This window comes from Plecotus auritus (assembly GCF_963455305.1).
Source record: "Plecotus auritus genome assembly, chromosome: 1".
Lineage (NCBI taxonomy): Eukaryota > Metazoa > Chordata > Mammalia > Chiroptera > Vespertilionidae > Plecotus > Plecotus auritus.
In genome coordinates, this window is record NC_137770.1 from 57472433 (window position 1) to 57488435 (window position 16003).

The 16003-nt window shown below is 48.1% G+C and overlaps 1 protein-coding gene across 2 annotated transcripts in view; it reads right to left on the reverse strand.

The window, feature by feature from the left end:
- CGNL1 (cingulin like 1) overlaps positions 1–16003 on the reverse strand; it is a 162554-nt gene that overhangs the window by 29359 nt on the left and 117192 nt on the right. For both annotated transcript variants that reach the window (XM_080675417.1, XM_080675416.1), the window contains exons 9-10: positions 4820–5023; positions 4252–4356 (exon numbers count right to left, since the gene is read on the reverse strand). In XM_080675417.1, the coding sequence (XP_080531543.1) occupies positions 4252–4356; positions 4820–5023 (309 nt within the window). The remainder of the gene's footprint in view (positions 1–4251; positions 4357–4819; positions 5024–16003) is intronic.

A 16003-nucleotide genomic window follows, 5' to 3' on the forward strand; every position in this document is an offset into this window, starting at 1 on the left:
AGGATTGGACTCATCCCCAGCAGAAAAAGAACTTGGCAATCCACAGGGTGATGACTTGATAAGTAGGAGGTGTTACATGGGAGAGGCACCAGTCAGGAAAAGTGCACGCGTGGTTACCTAGTGACTCAGCACCAAATACTAGTAGTTAAAATGCAACCATCTTGGGGGCGACATTTCCCCTAGGTTTCCCTGGATCTCTCATCTCACAACCTCACATACACTGAAGCCCTTATATAAAAAACATGCAGTTCTAAAACAAAATCCTAAGGTATCTTGGGAAGGTCACAGTGGCTTCTGTAAATGGCTGAGGGCTGAGACCACTGGTGTGAGGATGTCAAGAAGAGACACAGCTCAGGATGGGGCAGCAGGACCCACACATGGGCGGGATCATCCGGAGAATGTCAGGAGGTGCTGAGGGCTGAGTGTGGGTTAGTACAGGTACCGCTGAGGACCTGCTCAGTCTGTGTCCCTGCAGAGGCTGCACACCAATGGTTTATATGTTTACAGTGCTTCACAGTTTACAAGCTGTTGTCACGTGCAATAACTAAGGCATCTTGAAAACACTCCCAAATCACTTCAGGCACTCCTGGCTTGCAGGCCATGTGAACAGCTCTGCTGGCCAACCTCCTGCCCTGGGGCCAACAGCCACCTGTGGAGGCGTCCTTGCCCCTCTGGCTACATGCAAAAAATCAGCCAACCCAGATGGCTGCTTGAGTTAATTGCTGTGGGGATCCAAAGTCAACAAAAGTGGGTGGGGGCAACGAAGGTGCTAAGAAAAGGTAATCAGAAGTTCAGTGTGGGACCATTAGCAGGAGTGCTTCCCACCACAGCCCAGCTGGGCACACACCAGAGACGGGGTCAGTGCCTGGGTCTGCCTGCGGCTGAGTCAGTGGTGTTAGGGCCAAGGGGTGCATACAGGGTAAGGTAAGCGGTGTATGGTTCCACTGTGTGGGAGAAAACGCTCAGAAACATGTATCTCAAGATATAAATTCTTGAAAAATAACAGTACCAATACAGAGGGCAATCAACGGCTTTCCATAGAACCTTCAGGATCCAACTCAACCCCTGCACCTACAGGTCCCCCCAGCCTCTCCTTTTCTTCCTCCTGGATCCCAATCCCAGGGCTCCAGGTCAGCAGACAAGCCAGGCCCCACTCTATTCAACTTCATGTGATGGGTGCATCTCGGCTCCACCCCTGGCTCAACCCACCCAATTCTGCTCTCCTGCCCCACTGGAGACCAAGGCTCACACACTGTGGGGCTGGAACCCGGCCAACACCCACCCCCTCAACACACACACATTTTCTTGGAAGAATAGTTTTTGCTAAATTATTTTTAAAATATTTCTTGTATGCTTGCCTTTCTTGCAGGGTATTAAGATCTGTAAAATCAAGGAATCAATTTTCTATCTGGGTATATCTCATAACCCAGACTCACTGTTAGGCACATAATAAAACTCATTGGTTGAAAATTAATATCTATTCCCAAAAATGACCTAAAGACTTCTTATACCTGAGTCATCAGGCAAGGGTGCAGTCCTCCTTCCTTAAAATGCAGATTCTGGCCCTTTCTGATGGCATCCACAATTTTTCTTGGAGTGGGGCCCACAAATTTGCACTTGAAAGTGACCCAGGTAATTATAATATACTCTGAAGTGGAGAGATGTTGTTTAGCACATCTCTCCAGCTTTTCCTCTTTGGTTATTTAAGAAATAATGTTCCGATACATCACTGCTGAGAAAACATGTCCCAAATTCACATGAAACATGTCCCAAATGGCAACTTTGCATTTAGCAGTTAGGAGTGCAATGCTCTGTAGCTACCGTGACTATATCTCTAAGACCAGCAATACAAGCCCCTTGACTAATACTAGGGTCTAAACTTGGGGGAAATTTATCAACTTGATAAACTTATCATTCATAAAGGGGCAACAGATCGCTAAAGGCAAGGAGATTTTGAAATGTAAAACGCTTCCCCCAGGGCTAAGCCCCCTTCAGTGGCCAGCCTTGGGAAGAGGCATGCAGAAAGAGGCACTGCCTGTCTGCTTCCAGATTTCAGAGAAAACGTAGTGTTTTAGGGTGATGGTGCACTACCTTCTCACAGCACTAACTTTTGAGACCAGATAATTCAGGTTAACAATGATAAGGCGGCTGGGCCCTTCTGAAATCCCTGCTGGATTGTGTGAGGATAGCCACACGCTGCACGAAGCATCCGCACCATCTCCCCGCCTGGGAAAGCAAGGCCCAAACAAAAGTAACAGGTGAGGGATAACTTCCGATAACTGCCCAGGCATGGCAGAGATCCAGAGGAGCGGGGAGAAGGGGCTGCATTATCTGGAGGCCTGGAGGCCGTCTATCCTCTCCCCTGGATTGACTAGGAGCCTGGACTCACTGCTGGTGAATGACTTCCTTTCGTGTGAAACACCAAAGGACGATGGAGATCCAGGGCCTGTAACAGCTGCGTCCAGTGCTCCTGTGGGTGTGACACGAGGTGCAGATCTCTGTCCCTGTAGAGGACAAACATTTCTCCTCTTTCTGTCCCCAACTGGCTCACAGACTGAAACCCCACATTTTGGCAGCTGGGCTGCAGCCATCACAAGGCTTAAACAGGAGCACAGGGAAATGTCCATCCACACAGGGAGGGATGGAGAGAGGGAGGGAGGGAGGGACAGAGAGAGAGAGAGAGAGAGAGAGAGAGAGAGAGAGAGAGATCCAAAGCAAGGACATTCAGATGACCAAAGTCAGGGGAGAAAACAAACAGGGTTTTACTATAGATAAAGTCAAGGTCTCTGTCAAAGCCAAAAAGAAGGTGGAGACTGCTGACGGGCTGAGGGCCCTGAGTTACGGGGACCTGAGAGAATCCTAGTACCTGGCTCCTCTCCTCCACCCCAAAGGGATAAAGCTGGGGCGGAAAGGAAAGCTGCCATGAGGCCTACAAATCTGGACGCTGCCTGCGGGCAGCGCTCACCACTTCTCAGGGCCCCTCCCCCACCTGCCCTCGAGCTCCTAATGGAAAACCTTAACAACCTCCTCCCAGACAACTAACTGCTCAAAAACCCCGGGCTTTCACCTTCTCAGGAACTCACCTGAGGGATGCTCGGTGTTGGTTCTTTAAAACCAAGAGCAGGGAGGAGAGAGACACCTGGGTCACATGGAGGTCACTGTGCAAAGTCAACTTATAACTTCAGGGCAGACTTTTTTTTTTAGAATGCACTTCAATCAAGCTTTCTATCCTTCCGGTGGGAAAAGCTAATTTTCTAAGAACCTACTGATTTTGATGGAGATAGCTATCTAGTGTCAAGGAAATGACTTCCTCCAGCTCCTGTCAAAGCCATCTTCAGGGTCTGCACTCGCTGGAGTCTGAGGAGAGAGAAACTTGGCTTCTGCCAGAGAACCAATGCCACAGGGTCTTGGGGACAGCCCCGCCGGCCTTCTTACACAGGTCACATTTATACCGGGAAAGCTGTCAAGCTCTTTAACGTCGAGATCAGGGTTTTTCTTTTTTAATATATATATATATTTTAAATATATTTTATTGATTTTTTACAGAGAGGAAGGAAGAGGGATAGAGAGTTAGAAACATCGATGAGAGAGAAACATCGATTCAGCTGCCTCCTGCATACCTCCCACTGGGGATGTGCCCGCAACCAAGTTACGTGCCCTTGACCGGAATCAAACCTGGGACCTTTCAGTCCGCAGGCCGACGCTCTATCCACTGAGCCAAACCGGTTTTGGCTTAATATATTTTTATTGCTTTCAGAGAGGAAGGGAGAGGGAGATCAGAGAGAATCATTGATCGGCTGCCTCTTGCATGCCCCACAGGGATGGAGCCTACAACTCCGACCAGGAATCATCAAACCATGATCTCCTGGTTCATAGGTGGACCTCCTGGTTCATAGGTTGAGCCATGCCGGCTGGGCAGGATTTTTCAACCCCAGTACTACTGACATTTGGGGCCAGACACTTCATTGCTGGGGGCTGTCTAAGTGCACTATAAGATGTGCAGCAGCATGCCTGGCCTTTACCCACTAGATGCCAGCAGTATCTCACCTAATGTGAGAATCAAAACTTTCTCCAGACACCGCCAAATGTCCTCCAGTGAAGACCCACTGGTCTGGGTGGACACTCTGAGGTCAGCGGTTACTACAAAGGAGCTACCCGGGAGGCGAGGACCAATGGCAATCTGTCCACATCCCTCCGACTGCTTCCCGGGCTCCCTGTGTGAGGAATAAAGATGACAGGCGCCGTGTTTACCTGAGCATCTTCCAGCTCACTCTGCAGGGCCCTTTTGGCTGCTGTGGCTTCCTTTTCTTCCTTTCTTGCACACACGAGGGCCTCCTCTAACTGTCGGATTTCCCCCTACGACAAAACATGGGGTCAAGGTGTGCTCAGATGTGTGCCGCGGCTATGCGGCTGGCTCGGTGCAGGAGGGGAGTGAAGGAGACACAGCCACAGCCCGAGTGTCCTGGGCCAAGGTGGCACACAACAGCCTTGCTCCTGGATGTGTGTGACTGTCTGCAGTTCCGTGCTCAGACAGACGTGAACACCTGAATCACCTGGGATGGATTTTGGAAAACACCAATATCCAGCCTCGCCCCTGGAGCAGGTACTGAGGGAACCGACTCCGGTACCCAGAGTCTTGGAAAAGGCTTCCAGGTGATTCTGACTCTAGGGGACCTCTGTTGGAGCACATCTCCCTTTACATGTCTTTGTCCCCTCTTTTCCTGTCAATACATCCTGGCAATACATCCCTTCCCGCTCCTGAAACCGCTCACACAGGAAGGCTGATCCGCCGCTGCCCAGCGCCATGAGCCTCACTCACCTCGTACTTCCTGAGGGTGTCCTTGGCTTTGGCTTCGTCGCCTTGAAGGTCAGCAGCCTGCCTCTGAAGTCGAGCCACGCTCTGCTCCAGTTCGCCCAGGCTGCCCCGCAGCCTCTCATTCTCCTCCTCCAGGGCCTGCACGCGCAGCTCAGCCCCCACCTGGGTCTGCTGTGAGGTGCTCCGACTGGCCAGGACCTCAACATTCTGTGCAAAACACGTAAACCAGTGTCAAGGGGTAGTCCCCAGCTCGGAGGATAGCTGGCATTTATTAAAAAACCATGACGTTCCCTGGTCGGTTTGCCTCAGTTATTAGAGCTTCAGCCCTCGGACTGAAGGGTCACGGGTTCGATTCCATAAGCCAGGGGCTGGCACACTGCAGCCCGCTGGCCAAGTCCAGCCCGCCACCTGCTGAGGAAAATGCGGTGTTACTGGAACCCACCACACACAGACACACTGCCGATGGCTGCCTTCCTGCTACCACAGCAGAGTGAGGAGTCGTGGCCGAGACCACAAGGCCTGTGGTGTCACAACGCCCAACGAACTTACTAATTTGGCTCCTTACAGAAAGTTTTAACCCTTGCCTGTGTAAGTGCTTGATGTCTAGAGGAGGCCCTCCTGTGCACGAGAAAGGAAGGAAAAGAAGCCAGAAGGGCCCCGGAGAGTGAGCTAGGCGATGCTCAGGTAAACACTGAGGGCTCACACAGGTCTTCAACCTTGAACAGCTCTAGGAGGTGAGCACTGTTCTTATCGTCATTTTAAAGACAAGATGCTGAGACTTGGGTGGATTAAGGGACTTGTCCACATTCACTCAGGAGGAAATGCATGCAGGCAGAGTGAATCTGCAAACTGTTCCATAACCTGTGACCACTGCCTCCTGGTGAGGTCACTTCCCTGACCCCTCATCATATGCAGGGCCCCTTAATAGAAGCTCTTGATGAAGGATAGTTTCTGTGTATAGATGTTCTTTAATGTCCAACACCAATTGAGAAATTAAAATGTGCTTTAATTACAATATAGCTCCTAGTGCAAGCTCTATCACCTGAAAATGAGCCTGTGCTGCACACAAGTCCTAACAGAAGGAACGGCAATAGCAGGATGGTTCTTATTAGTCCCAGATGTCTCATGGACTTATCCTTTTTTTGGTTCAGTAACTTGAAGTGATGATAAGTGGCCTTGTCCAGAATTCCACCTCTCCCGGCAGATCTCTCACCTTCCATTCCTCCACTATGACAATGATGCCCAGATTAGCAAACCGAATGCTCACGCAACAGCGATGCAGATGCCCGCAAAGAAAGGAAGGCCCAGGGAGGGCGAGGTTCAATTCAAAGGCTATGACACAGCCCACCTGGGAGAGCTAGCTGCCAGATTGTTTGCTTGCTTGCATAGCCATTCAGAAAGATCTTTAAATCTTGTAGCAGTACAGTAAGCTGTATTATCCTGAACTTAACCAAGTGGAGAGTTTCAGAAACCAGCGCATCTTTACACAACCCAAATGTTCAATTCTATACATTCTACTGAGTCAGAACACAGTTAGCTGACATGGCGAGGAGACTCAGGGGCCCAGCAGCTAAGATTTTTTAGCACTTCTTGGATATCATCTCCTACTTAAACCAACAAGATGAACGAGGAGAAGTAACGTGTGGCTGAAAGCTTGAAGAGGGATCTAAAGAATCCAATAACTGGTCAGACCAGGGAAAGAAAAAGTCAGATTGCCCATTCCTGCCCTAACTTTCCCATCTATATATATATAAAAGCCTAAGCGACCATCTGACTGTCCAATAGCTATGATGCAGAGTGACCACCAGGGGGCAGAGGCTCAACGCAGGAGCAGAAACTACAGGCATGGGAACATGGAACAGACTGATGAAACAATCTCAGAGGGAAGAGGGGAGGGGGGAGGGCGGGAACTGATTAACAAAAGATCTTATATGCAGACTAGAATCCCTTGGCCTGGCCTGCGGGAATCGGGCCAAAACTGGCTCTCTGACATCCCCCAAGGGGTCCTGGATTGCGAGAGGGTGCAGGCCAGGCCAAGGAACCCCACCAGTGCACGAATCTGTGCACCGCCCTCTAGTTAGAAGATAAGACACTACAAAGCTACAGTTATCAAGACAGGGTAGTACTGGCAAAAGGATACACATATAGATCAATGGGATAGAATTGGGAACCCAAAAATTCATCCTCACATCAACTGATTTTCAACAAAGGGGCTAAGACAATTCAATGGGGAAAAACAGTCTTCACTCTTCAACAAATGCTGCTAGGACAAATGGATATATATATATCCATGTGCAAAAGAAAGAAATCAGACCCCTTCCTTACACCATACACAAAAACTAACTCAAAATGGACCACAGACCTAAATGTACAAGAACACAGATCTAAAACTAAGAGAACAGGACAAGGACACAAAACCGGATCTGGTTTAATCTGGATTGGGGCCTAACTGGCACCCTGACACACTAGACAAAGGAGTTCATGCTGTGGTTTGATGTTTAGAACTTGGTATTTTCGGTTTGAAAGTTGTGGGACACATTCTGATCCTGAGAGGACTGAGCAGGCAAGCAGATCACTCAGTGTGCCCAACAGGGGTCAGCTCCAGCCCCAGCTCCCAGCTCCCAGCTCCCCAGGGCGAGCAAGCAGGAGCCTGTGTGTGTTCAGATGCTGTTTTGACTGTTTGTAACACGTTTTTCTTTGTGTCTTCATAGTGTGGTAGACCACATTATGTTTACAAATAAATTAACTTAAGCCTCTGTTGACAGTCCTTTCCCGAACCCCTTCCCTGTCCCCACCCTGCTACATGCACCCCATCCACTATTTTATATAAAGCCCAGAGGACAAACTTCCTCTTTCTGAAACCATACCTGACTCACCTGCAGCAGTCCTGGAATCTGAAAACCTCAAAACCATACCCCTTTGTTCAAGGCAAGTCCACCATGCAATTCTACTCCATGACTTCCCAATGAAAAGAAAACTGGCTGAGAGGATCTCCAAAAGCCCTTGCAACTTGGAACTATGGTCTACGTGTCATCTCTTCCAAATGCTTACAATGTGTCTCATGAATGTGGCAAAGGCAGCGGAAGGCCACCAAGGACAGGAGGTCCGCTCGGACAGGAGGTCACTGGGGACAACCGCTGACCTCACTTAAGCTGCTGGCGCTGCACTTCAGGGAGTCTTTGATCTTCAGTCCTGCCTGTCCTGAGACTAGAGAGGAGGTTCCATCATGAGGAGCACACAGTTTCTAACGACTCATTTCGCGTGTCATGTGACCTATGTGACACCTATTTTCAAGAGGATTACATTGATTTGCTTTTTAACATTTTAACTATTATGCAGTCATAAGTAGTTAAGAAACAGGAACTTCAGTGCCTATGCCACTCATTCCAAAAGGCTGAAGGTGCCTCCCTGGGTCCGCACCGTGAAGGCAAAAGCGGCAGATGTTTTTCAAGGTCAGACCATCCCCTACAACTGCACTGAAATCATTTCTGCAGCCACCCGACAGCCAAACCAAAGGCTGGGTAACAGTGTGTGGGTGGTGTAAGGAGGCAGGTTCTCTCATGCCCTGCTATGGGGACAGGAACTCGTACGCGCTCCCAGAGGGCAAGTTGTTAGCATCCATCAAAACGACAATGTGCATTCTCTCAGACCCAGCAACGTTTCCTCTAGCACTCATCCACATGTGTGCAAAAGGACATATAAAAAAGGTATTAATTGCAGCACTAAAAGAGCAAAAGATTGAAAACAACTAAATGCCAATTAATCAGGCACTAGTTACATGTTATATTACTGTGATTAAAGAAAAAGGAAAAGAAAGTGAAGAAAATGCAAGAAACGGACTATGACACACGGCATACTCCTGTTTGTATAAGGAGGTAAGGGGGATAAAGATGTATGTACTTGGCTCACAAGTAACACTGACTGACTGGTGTGAGGGAGGGATTGAGGTTATGGAAAGAAGTAGAGGCAAGGATTCCATTGCAAAACCTCTTATGACTTTTAAATTTTGAACTATGGAAATGCAACAGATATCAATTTTTTAAAAAAAATATATTGTTTTCTTTGAAAAATGTGACTATCCATGGCCACAGGCATGTACTTGGAGGACAACCACCTCCCCTGCCCCATGCTCACCTCCTCCAGCCCCCAGAAGCCCTTCCCGGCACATTCACAGATACGCGGGGCCTGAAAGATAGCAGCCCCGGGCCCAGGGAGCAGCTGTACAAACAGAGCGTGGCGCCAACTCTCCCACGCTGGCTGACATAGTTAAGAAATTCCTTTTCACCACATATAGCTGGGAGAGGGGAAAGGCCCAGATGGCCCCGGACTTGCACTTATGCGAGTGCTGCTCCAAACTTCCATCCAGCAACCCTGAGGCAGAGAAGTAAATGTGGGGCGATGAGAGACATCCACGGACTGCAGAGAGCTGTCTTCAAGGCCTGGGTTTTCCATAAAAAATACACGTACATGTAGCGCTCGACACCATACCATTTTTCATTCCACTCCGTGTCTCTTTTTATATTACGATACCATGCCATTGGTGTTCCGGGAAAATGTGCCACTTCTACTCTGGAGCATTGCCAAGCACTCTCCTCCCTGGCCACCCAGCACACATGCACACCTCCCAGTCCTAGTAACACAGACATGAATCATCCCAAGAATGGGATTCTCAGTTTTAATCCTACAAATGCATATCTAACAGTGTAGAAGGAAAAGCAGTCTCTCCTTCAGGCTGTGCCTCGATTCTGGTTCTGGGGCCTCTCAGCCGGCCTGGTCTCACAGAGCCTTAGTTTCCTCATTTGCAAAAGGGGGATGAAGCTACCTGACTTGAAGCTATTGGAAATATCTAGTTAGATGAGGTGGTGGCTCATACAGTGGCCCCTGTTTTACCACCAGGCCAATGAAACCCACATGCATTTCCCAAAAGGGCAGGGCTTTGCACGGCTCACCCGCATCCTCAAACTTGGCCTCATATAGCAAAGTGCACATCTTTACCAGGTAAACATCAAGCCTAGGTTTCTCAAAAAGAGACTGAAATCTTTGAACGGTCTCTCCAGGACAATTGTACCACACAAATTAGATGACCCCTTCTTATTTCAAGGGCAAGTGAGGTTTCTTCGTTGGCTAATCCATTAAAAATGTAGCTCCACCCTGCCTGGTGTGGCTCAGTTGGTTGGGCATTGTCCCATGCACTGAAAGGTCACTGGTTTGATTCCCGGTCAGGGCACATGTCCAGGTTGTGGGTTCGCTACCTGGTCAAGGTGCATATAGGAGGCAACTGATCAATGTTTCTCTCACACATTAATGTTAATGTTCTCTCTCTCTCTCTCTCTCTCTCTCTCTCTCTCTCTCTCTCTCTCTCCCCCCCCCCTCTCCCTCTCTCTCTCCTTCTCCCTTCCTCTCTCTTTAAAAACACCAATACAAACATATATGTTTTTAAAATGTAGCCCCATAACCTAGTCAAGGATGGGCTGGTAAACTAATGGCAACTAAAAATATTCCCCCAAAACAGACAAACAGCATGTTTCAACGTGCTGAATAGCTAAATTTCTGCAACTTAGGAAATAGGTGATTTTTTAACCATGTGCTCCAATTACTGATTTAAGGGGGGTGGGGAAAGAACATATAATTATATCACACACACAAATAACCAAAGTCCCAGTCTTTGCCAAGTACCACCATTCACTGCAAATAATGACCTGCTTACAAGCAGGCACATGTTCATGAGTTACGACCCACATTTAGAAATGCTCGCAGCATCCCTTGGGGCCAAGGGAAACTTATCCACGACAAGTAGGAAACTCCCATGGCACCATGCGTGGCACATCTGAGCGTCTGGTAGCTTTTCCTACAGGAGCACAGACCTGACCTCACACAGATTTGCTCCTGATGGATAACAAGTAACCTCATGGGACAAGGCGCCCCGGGCTTGTCCTCATGCAGACGCAACACAGACACATCAGGTCTTACTAATTAACAAGGCCTCTGCCTCAGCCAGCTTTTGTTTCCCTTCTGTCTCCCTTTTTTGCTGAATGAGTGAAAATATCTGAGGCATGGAGGCCAGGGAATGGAATGTGGGTTTGTCGGTTCCGTGTCACTGGCCACCCCACACTCCGGCATTAAGGCTGCAGGAGCTCAGCTGATGGGTACCCACAGAGGACGCTGGGTCAGGTCATCTGCTGGGGGGTGACCACCTTGTCACCATCACAACTGCGGACGTCCGCTTTCATTCCCACAATGAGGACCCGTCTCACAAACATAATGAGACCCTTTCTCACTCTGAAGTGTGAAGAACCAGGTCCCCTGTACTGTGTCTTCAACTTCCCCCTCATCTGAGCAACAGTAAACTATTGTGGAATAGAAACAACATATATTTTAGTCATAAGTCACTCACTTCATCTCTTTCCCTGGTTGTCTGTGAATTTCATAGCTTCAGGCCTCTAAGCCATGACTTATCGCATTTTAATAAGCATAGGCCTCACCTGGGGATCTCGTTAAATAAACTCTCATTCTGACCCAGGAAGGATGGGGCAGGGCCCGGACCCTGTAGTTCTAATGGGTTCCCAGGTGGTGTCAACGATGCTGGTCTGTGGCTCCCACTTTGAGGAGTGAGGTCTGGGCTGAGAGGCTGCTCAGACCGCAGGGCCAACGGCGGAGTCCTTTCCGCTTCTCCGAATGACTCCAGTGCCGGGGACTGGGAGTCAGGCAACGCAGGTGCTACTGCAGGCTTTCCAGGCAGCCCACACCGTGACCTCTGTAAGCCCCTGACCCCTCTGAGCTCAATTCACATCCTTAAAGAAAGTGTAATGGGTAATACTTGCTCTAAATGGGCCAGAAAATCCAAAAGAAAGGTGAGACATAAACACTTGAAAAGCTGAACTCACTACATGAATGAACAGCGATGTTTCCTTCCTCCTTTTTGACTCTGCCTACTGACTGGTCCAATAGGGGGAGCGAGCATTGAAAAACATCATTTCCAAACCCCTATTCTGAGAATGACGTCAGTTTCCAAAAATTCCCTCACTACATTTCCCCGGTGCCAACACCATTCCTTCCTCACATATTTGAGTTCAGAACTGCACTGGTTCAACAGCTGGATACGCTCTTTCTATTTGTCTGTTTGTGTTTGTGTGTTTGTTTTAGACAAAGGAGCCGTGCATGAAAGAGATGGGAATCACTGTGGCAAAGAAGAAGGTGATACTCATGACCAACACCCAAGCATTTCAAGGAAGAGGTGATTCCAAAGCCAAGAAGAGTAGAGGTCAATATTCGTTTCCTTTTGTTAGAAGATGTGGATTCTGGACTAGACTCTGCTAATAATTTACGGCATGAGCACTGTAGGCAAGTCATTTGACCTCCATCTGCCTTCAGTTTCCTCCTCTGGAACTTGAAGTGGTCAGCCTTTCTAATTTCAAGGTCTCTGCCAGATCTAAAGTCCGGAATTCCAGGATGAACTTGAAGAAACGGGGCAATATTAGGCAATCATGGAATTAAACTAAGAATTCCAAAAGTTCTACTCAAACAGCAAGCTTCCATTTCCTCTTCAAATGCTGTCAACTCAACTCAGATCACTTTTACCCATGTCCCTGCCACCGCCTCTCAAGCTGAGGACCATGTCTAAAGATAGTCACTTCCTGCCATGGAGCAGAGTGTGCTCAGCTCATTCTCTTCCCCACCGTCAATAACTTGCCATAACTCACCAAGTATAAACGTGTCACACTTAATGAAGATTCTGTTCACATTCTGTTTTGTTTTTTTGTTTTTTGTTTTCATTGCCCAAGTGGTGATTTTCCTGCTTATAAAACCACCTAAAAGATGCTCCCTTTTACTCAGACTTATAAATCGGTGATCACATAGATTAAAAATGTGATTGACTTTCTTCACAACCTCCTCGTGAAATAAGTCGCTATACATCCCTTTAAATAGTTGAAAACCAGCAAGCTTTGCTCTCTGAGTGGCCTGTAATTCAGACACAAGTTATGCTAATAAAATGCCTCACACTTGCTCACAGAATGCGTTTGACATAGGTGCTCATTTAAGCCACACAAATGTATAGAAATACTCACGCTGAGGATAAAAATAACTATTTTAAAAATACTCTGCACCTAAATAGGTCAAGTGTTTCTTCCCAAGAGGCAACATGCTTAACAGTTTAGGCCTTGACATATGGAATTATTCCATTGCCCTGAAACGTCCACAGCAGGTAGATCCATAGAGAAAGGAAAAGAAAAAAAGGCTAGTAGATGCCAGGGGTCGGGGAAGAGGGAGAATCAAATGTAAGGGATTTCATTTGAGGGTGATGGCATTTTTTGGATTTTGGACAGTGGTAATGGTTGCCCAACACTGTGAATTATACAAACCAGTAAATTATATTTAAAATGGTGAATTTTATGTTATGTGAATATTATCCCAATTAAAAAAAAAGAAAAGAAAAAGAATCTAGGCCTTGGAGTGACCCAACTCAGACTGGCCCTACTTATTTCTTCTTAGGTTTTATTTTATTGTTTAAAGTATTACACTAGTATTACATATGTCTCCTTTTTCCCCATTGACCTCCCCCGCTCCAACGCCAACACACACACACACACACACACACACACACACACACATGCCCTCAACCCCCAGCCTACTTGTTTCTTGCTAAGCCTTGGTTTTACCCTTGTTCTGATATATGAATGGAATCATGCTATAAGTGTGTAGCAATGTTTCAGTCATGCAGTCAAGAGCTCCATAAATGAATAGAAACATGCTATAAGTGTGTAGCAATGTTTCAGTCACGCAGTCAAGAACTCCATATCCATAAATGAATAGAAACATGCTATAAGTGTGTAGCAATGTTTCAGTCACACAGGTAGCCAAGAGCTGCACAACTAGGACTTGCACCAGCTTTCTGACTCCCTGCCTGTGCCTCTGCCACTGGCTACTATGTTCTCCCAAGTGGGACAGCATCTTCAGGGACAAATCCCCACCAGAGAAGGAAAAATGAAGAGCCACACCTGCCAACTAGGGCCGTTAGCCACATCCACACACCCTGATTTGGGGTGGGCGGGAATATGCAGTATATCATAAAAACAGCATTTCAGCAACTTCTCTGAAACAGAGCCCTGGGTTACACGCTTTTAATTATGTTTTTGCCTTTTTTTTTTTTTTTAACACCACTCTTTAAAAAAATTCTCACAAAAATTTTCCCAGTTTCCCTGGATCCTCTCAGTTCCCAGCAGATAAAAAGAGCCTCATTTGTATTTGTAAGGCACCACCTCCTTCACCATCATGGCCACAGTCTAATAAGCTAATCTTCTGACCAACAAGTAAAAGTTCTCTTTCTAGGACCCAACATCTTCCTCGGTGCAGTTAGCCCTTCAAGCATCTGCTGGCTGGAGGAAGGGACCCACCCTGCCGGCCGTGAGACCAGCTCTGCGTCACCAGGAAAACTCGGGGTCGGGGGGGCGGGGGGGCGTGGCAGGAAAGCAGGAGTCAGACACCCAGTTAGACTCACTTTGTCACTGACAGACCAGACGGCTTTACAAATGGTTAAAATGGGCTGCTGTCAGCACACACGTGTCCAACAGGTTGGACAGGATTTTTGAAGACAGACCATAAACAAGCAGTTCCCGAAGCACTGCCTAGCTGTGGGGACCCCTCCAAGATAAACCGACGGCTGGACCTGGAAGCCCGCAGCTCCTAAGCGTGCCCACAGTGCCATATTGCTCCCTTCCCAGAAAGCTTGTTATTGTTGAAAGTAAACCTTTCAACGTTCCCATTTTGCTGCCCTTGTTTCCGTAAATGATGAAATCAACCCTACGCTGTAGAAACCATGCCATTTAAAAATCCAATGAAAATGCTCAGGTCAAGAGCTCTCATTCCAATACCCATTCCCATTTGGGCCTCTTCACACCTCTAAACTAGACCCAATTCCCATGCAGAAAATTGTCAACTCTTTCCTTTGTTCCCCTTCCTCTGGCCACAGGATCTGGAGAAAGAAAAGTGGAACTGACATCACAGGGTTGGGCGGCAAAAGGCTGGGAAAATACTCTCACCTGCTTTGAAGCTGGTTCCCACAGTCCCCAGAGTTAAGACATACAAGGGTGACCTTTATGTATTTCCTCTTTTAAAATGTTGGCTGTTCCCTGGGACAGAGACAGAGGTGAGCAGACCGGGCTCCTGCAAAGCCCCTGGTCTCTGGCTTCCTCCTCGCGGGGCAGCCTGCAGGGCCAGCAGCCAGGTCCCACTGATGAGCCAAGGGCGCAAGGCCAGCAATAGGAACGTCCTAACCCAGGTGTAGTCACCTGCGCCCTCAGAGTAACAATTTCTCTAAATCGCAGTCTGGTTTCCTTAAAAACGGGCAATGTTATGGATCCATTCACTGCACGGGTCAAGAAAAATGAAAGATAATAGTGCCAAGTGTCAAAACACTCGTCACTATGCAAACAGTATGCAGGAAGGAATTAGCATGAACCACCCAGAAGCTGCGGAACATAAATCACAGAGTTCCTCCTAGACAGGGGCTTGAAGGAGGCGCGGCAACTTTCTGGTTTAGTCCCCGTGGACCAACTGTTTCCCAGCGTGGCTGCTGGCACAAGTCTCACACAGTCCCTCTGTTCCTGAATGAAGGAAAGACAAAATGCCACCTTCCGCCTCGGAATTTCTGGGAGAGACAGAGGGGGAGGGATGGAGTAACCATGTCTAATCAAAGACCTGCCCCACAACTGCTTGGGGCCATGTGGGCACCCACCATAGAGGTCCCCACAAACCCCCATGGTGGTCACTAATGCTGCTCACCCATTATTTCAGTCTTTTCCCCTCCAAGCACATGTAGGATGGTACCTGCGTGCCCCCACACACACACCCTTGAAGTTGGGTGTGGCCATATGAGTAACTTTGGTCAATGAAATGTGAATCTGGTCTGTCATCATCCTGATTCCCAACCACCCCGGCTCCCAAGACAGTCTCCCAGTAACTAAAATAGATCTCTCAGAGTCACGTGCCTGCATAGAGGCCACAGACAAGTCCACCCAGAGACTCACAGACATCCATTAGTGCTTCCTAGACCCTCACCCTCTTTGAGAGCAATACTGCAGGGACCAATGGGGCACCACTGCCGGGGTCCTAATCTTGCTCGCATCCCTCCTTCGGCTGCCAGTTCCTTCCCCCTCCCTCCCTCCCAATCCAGGTAACTCTGACATCACT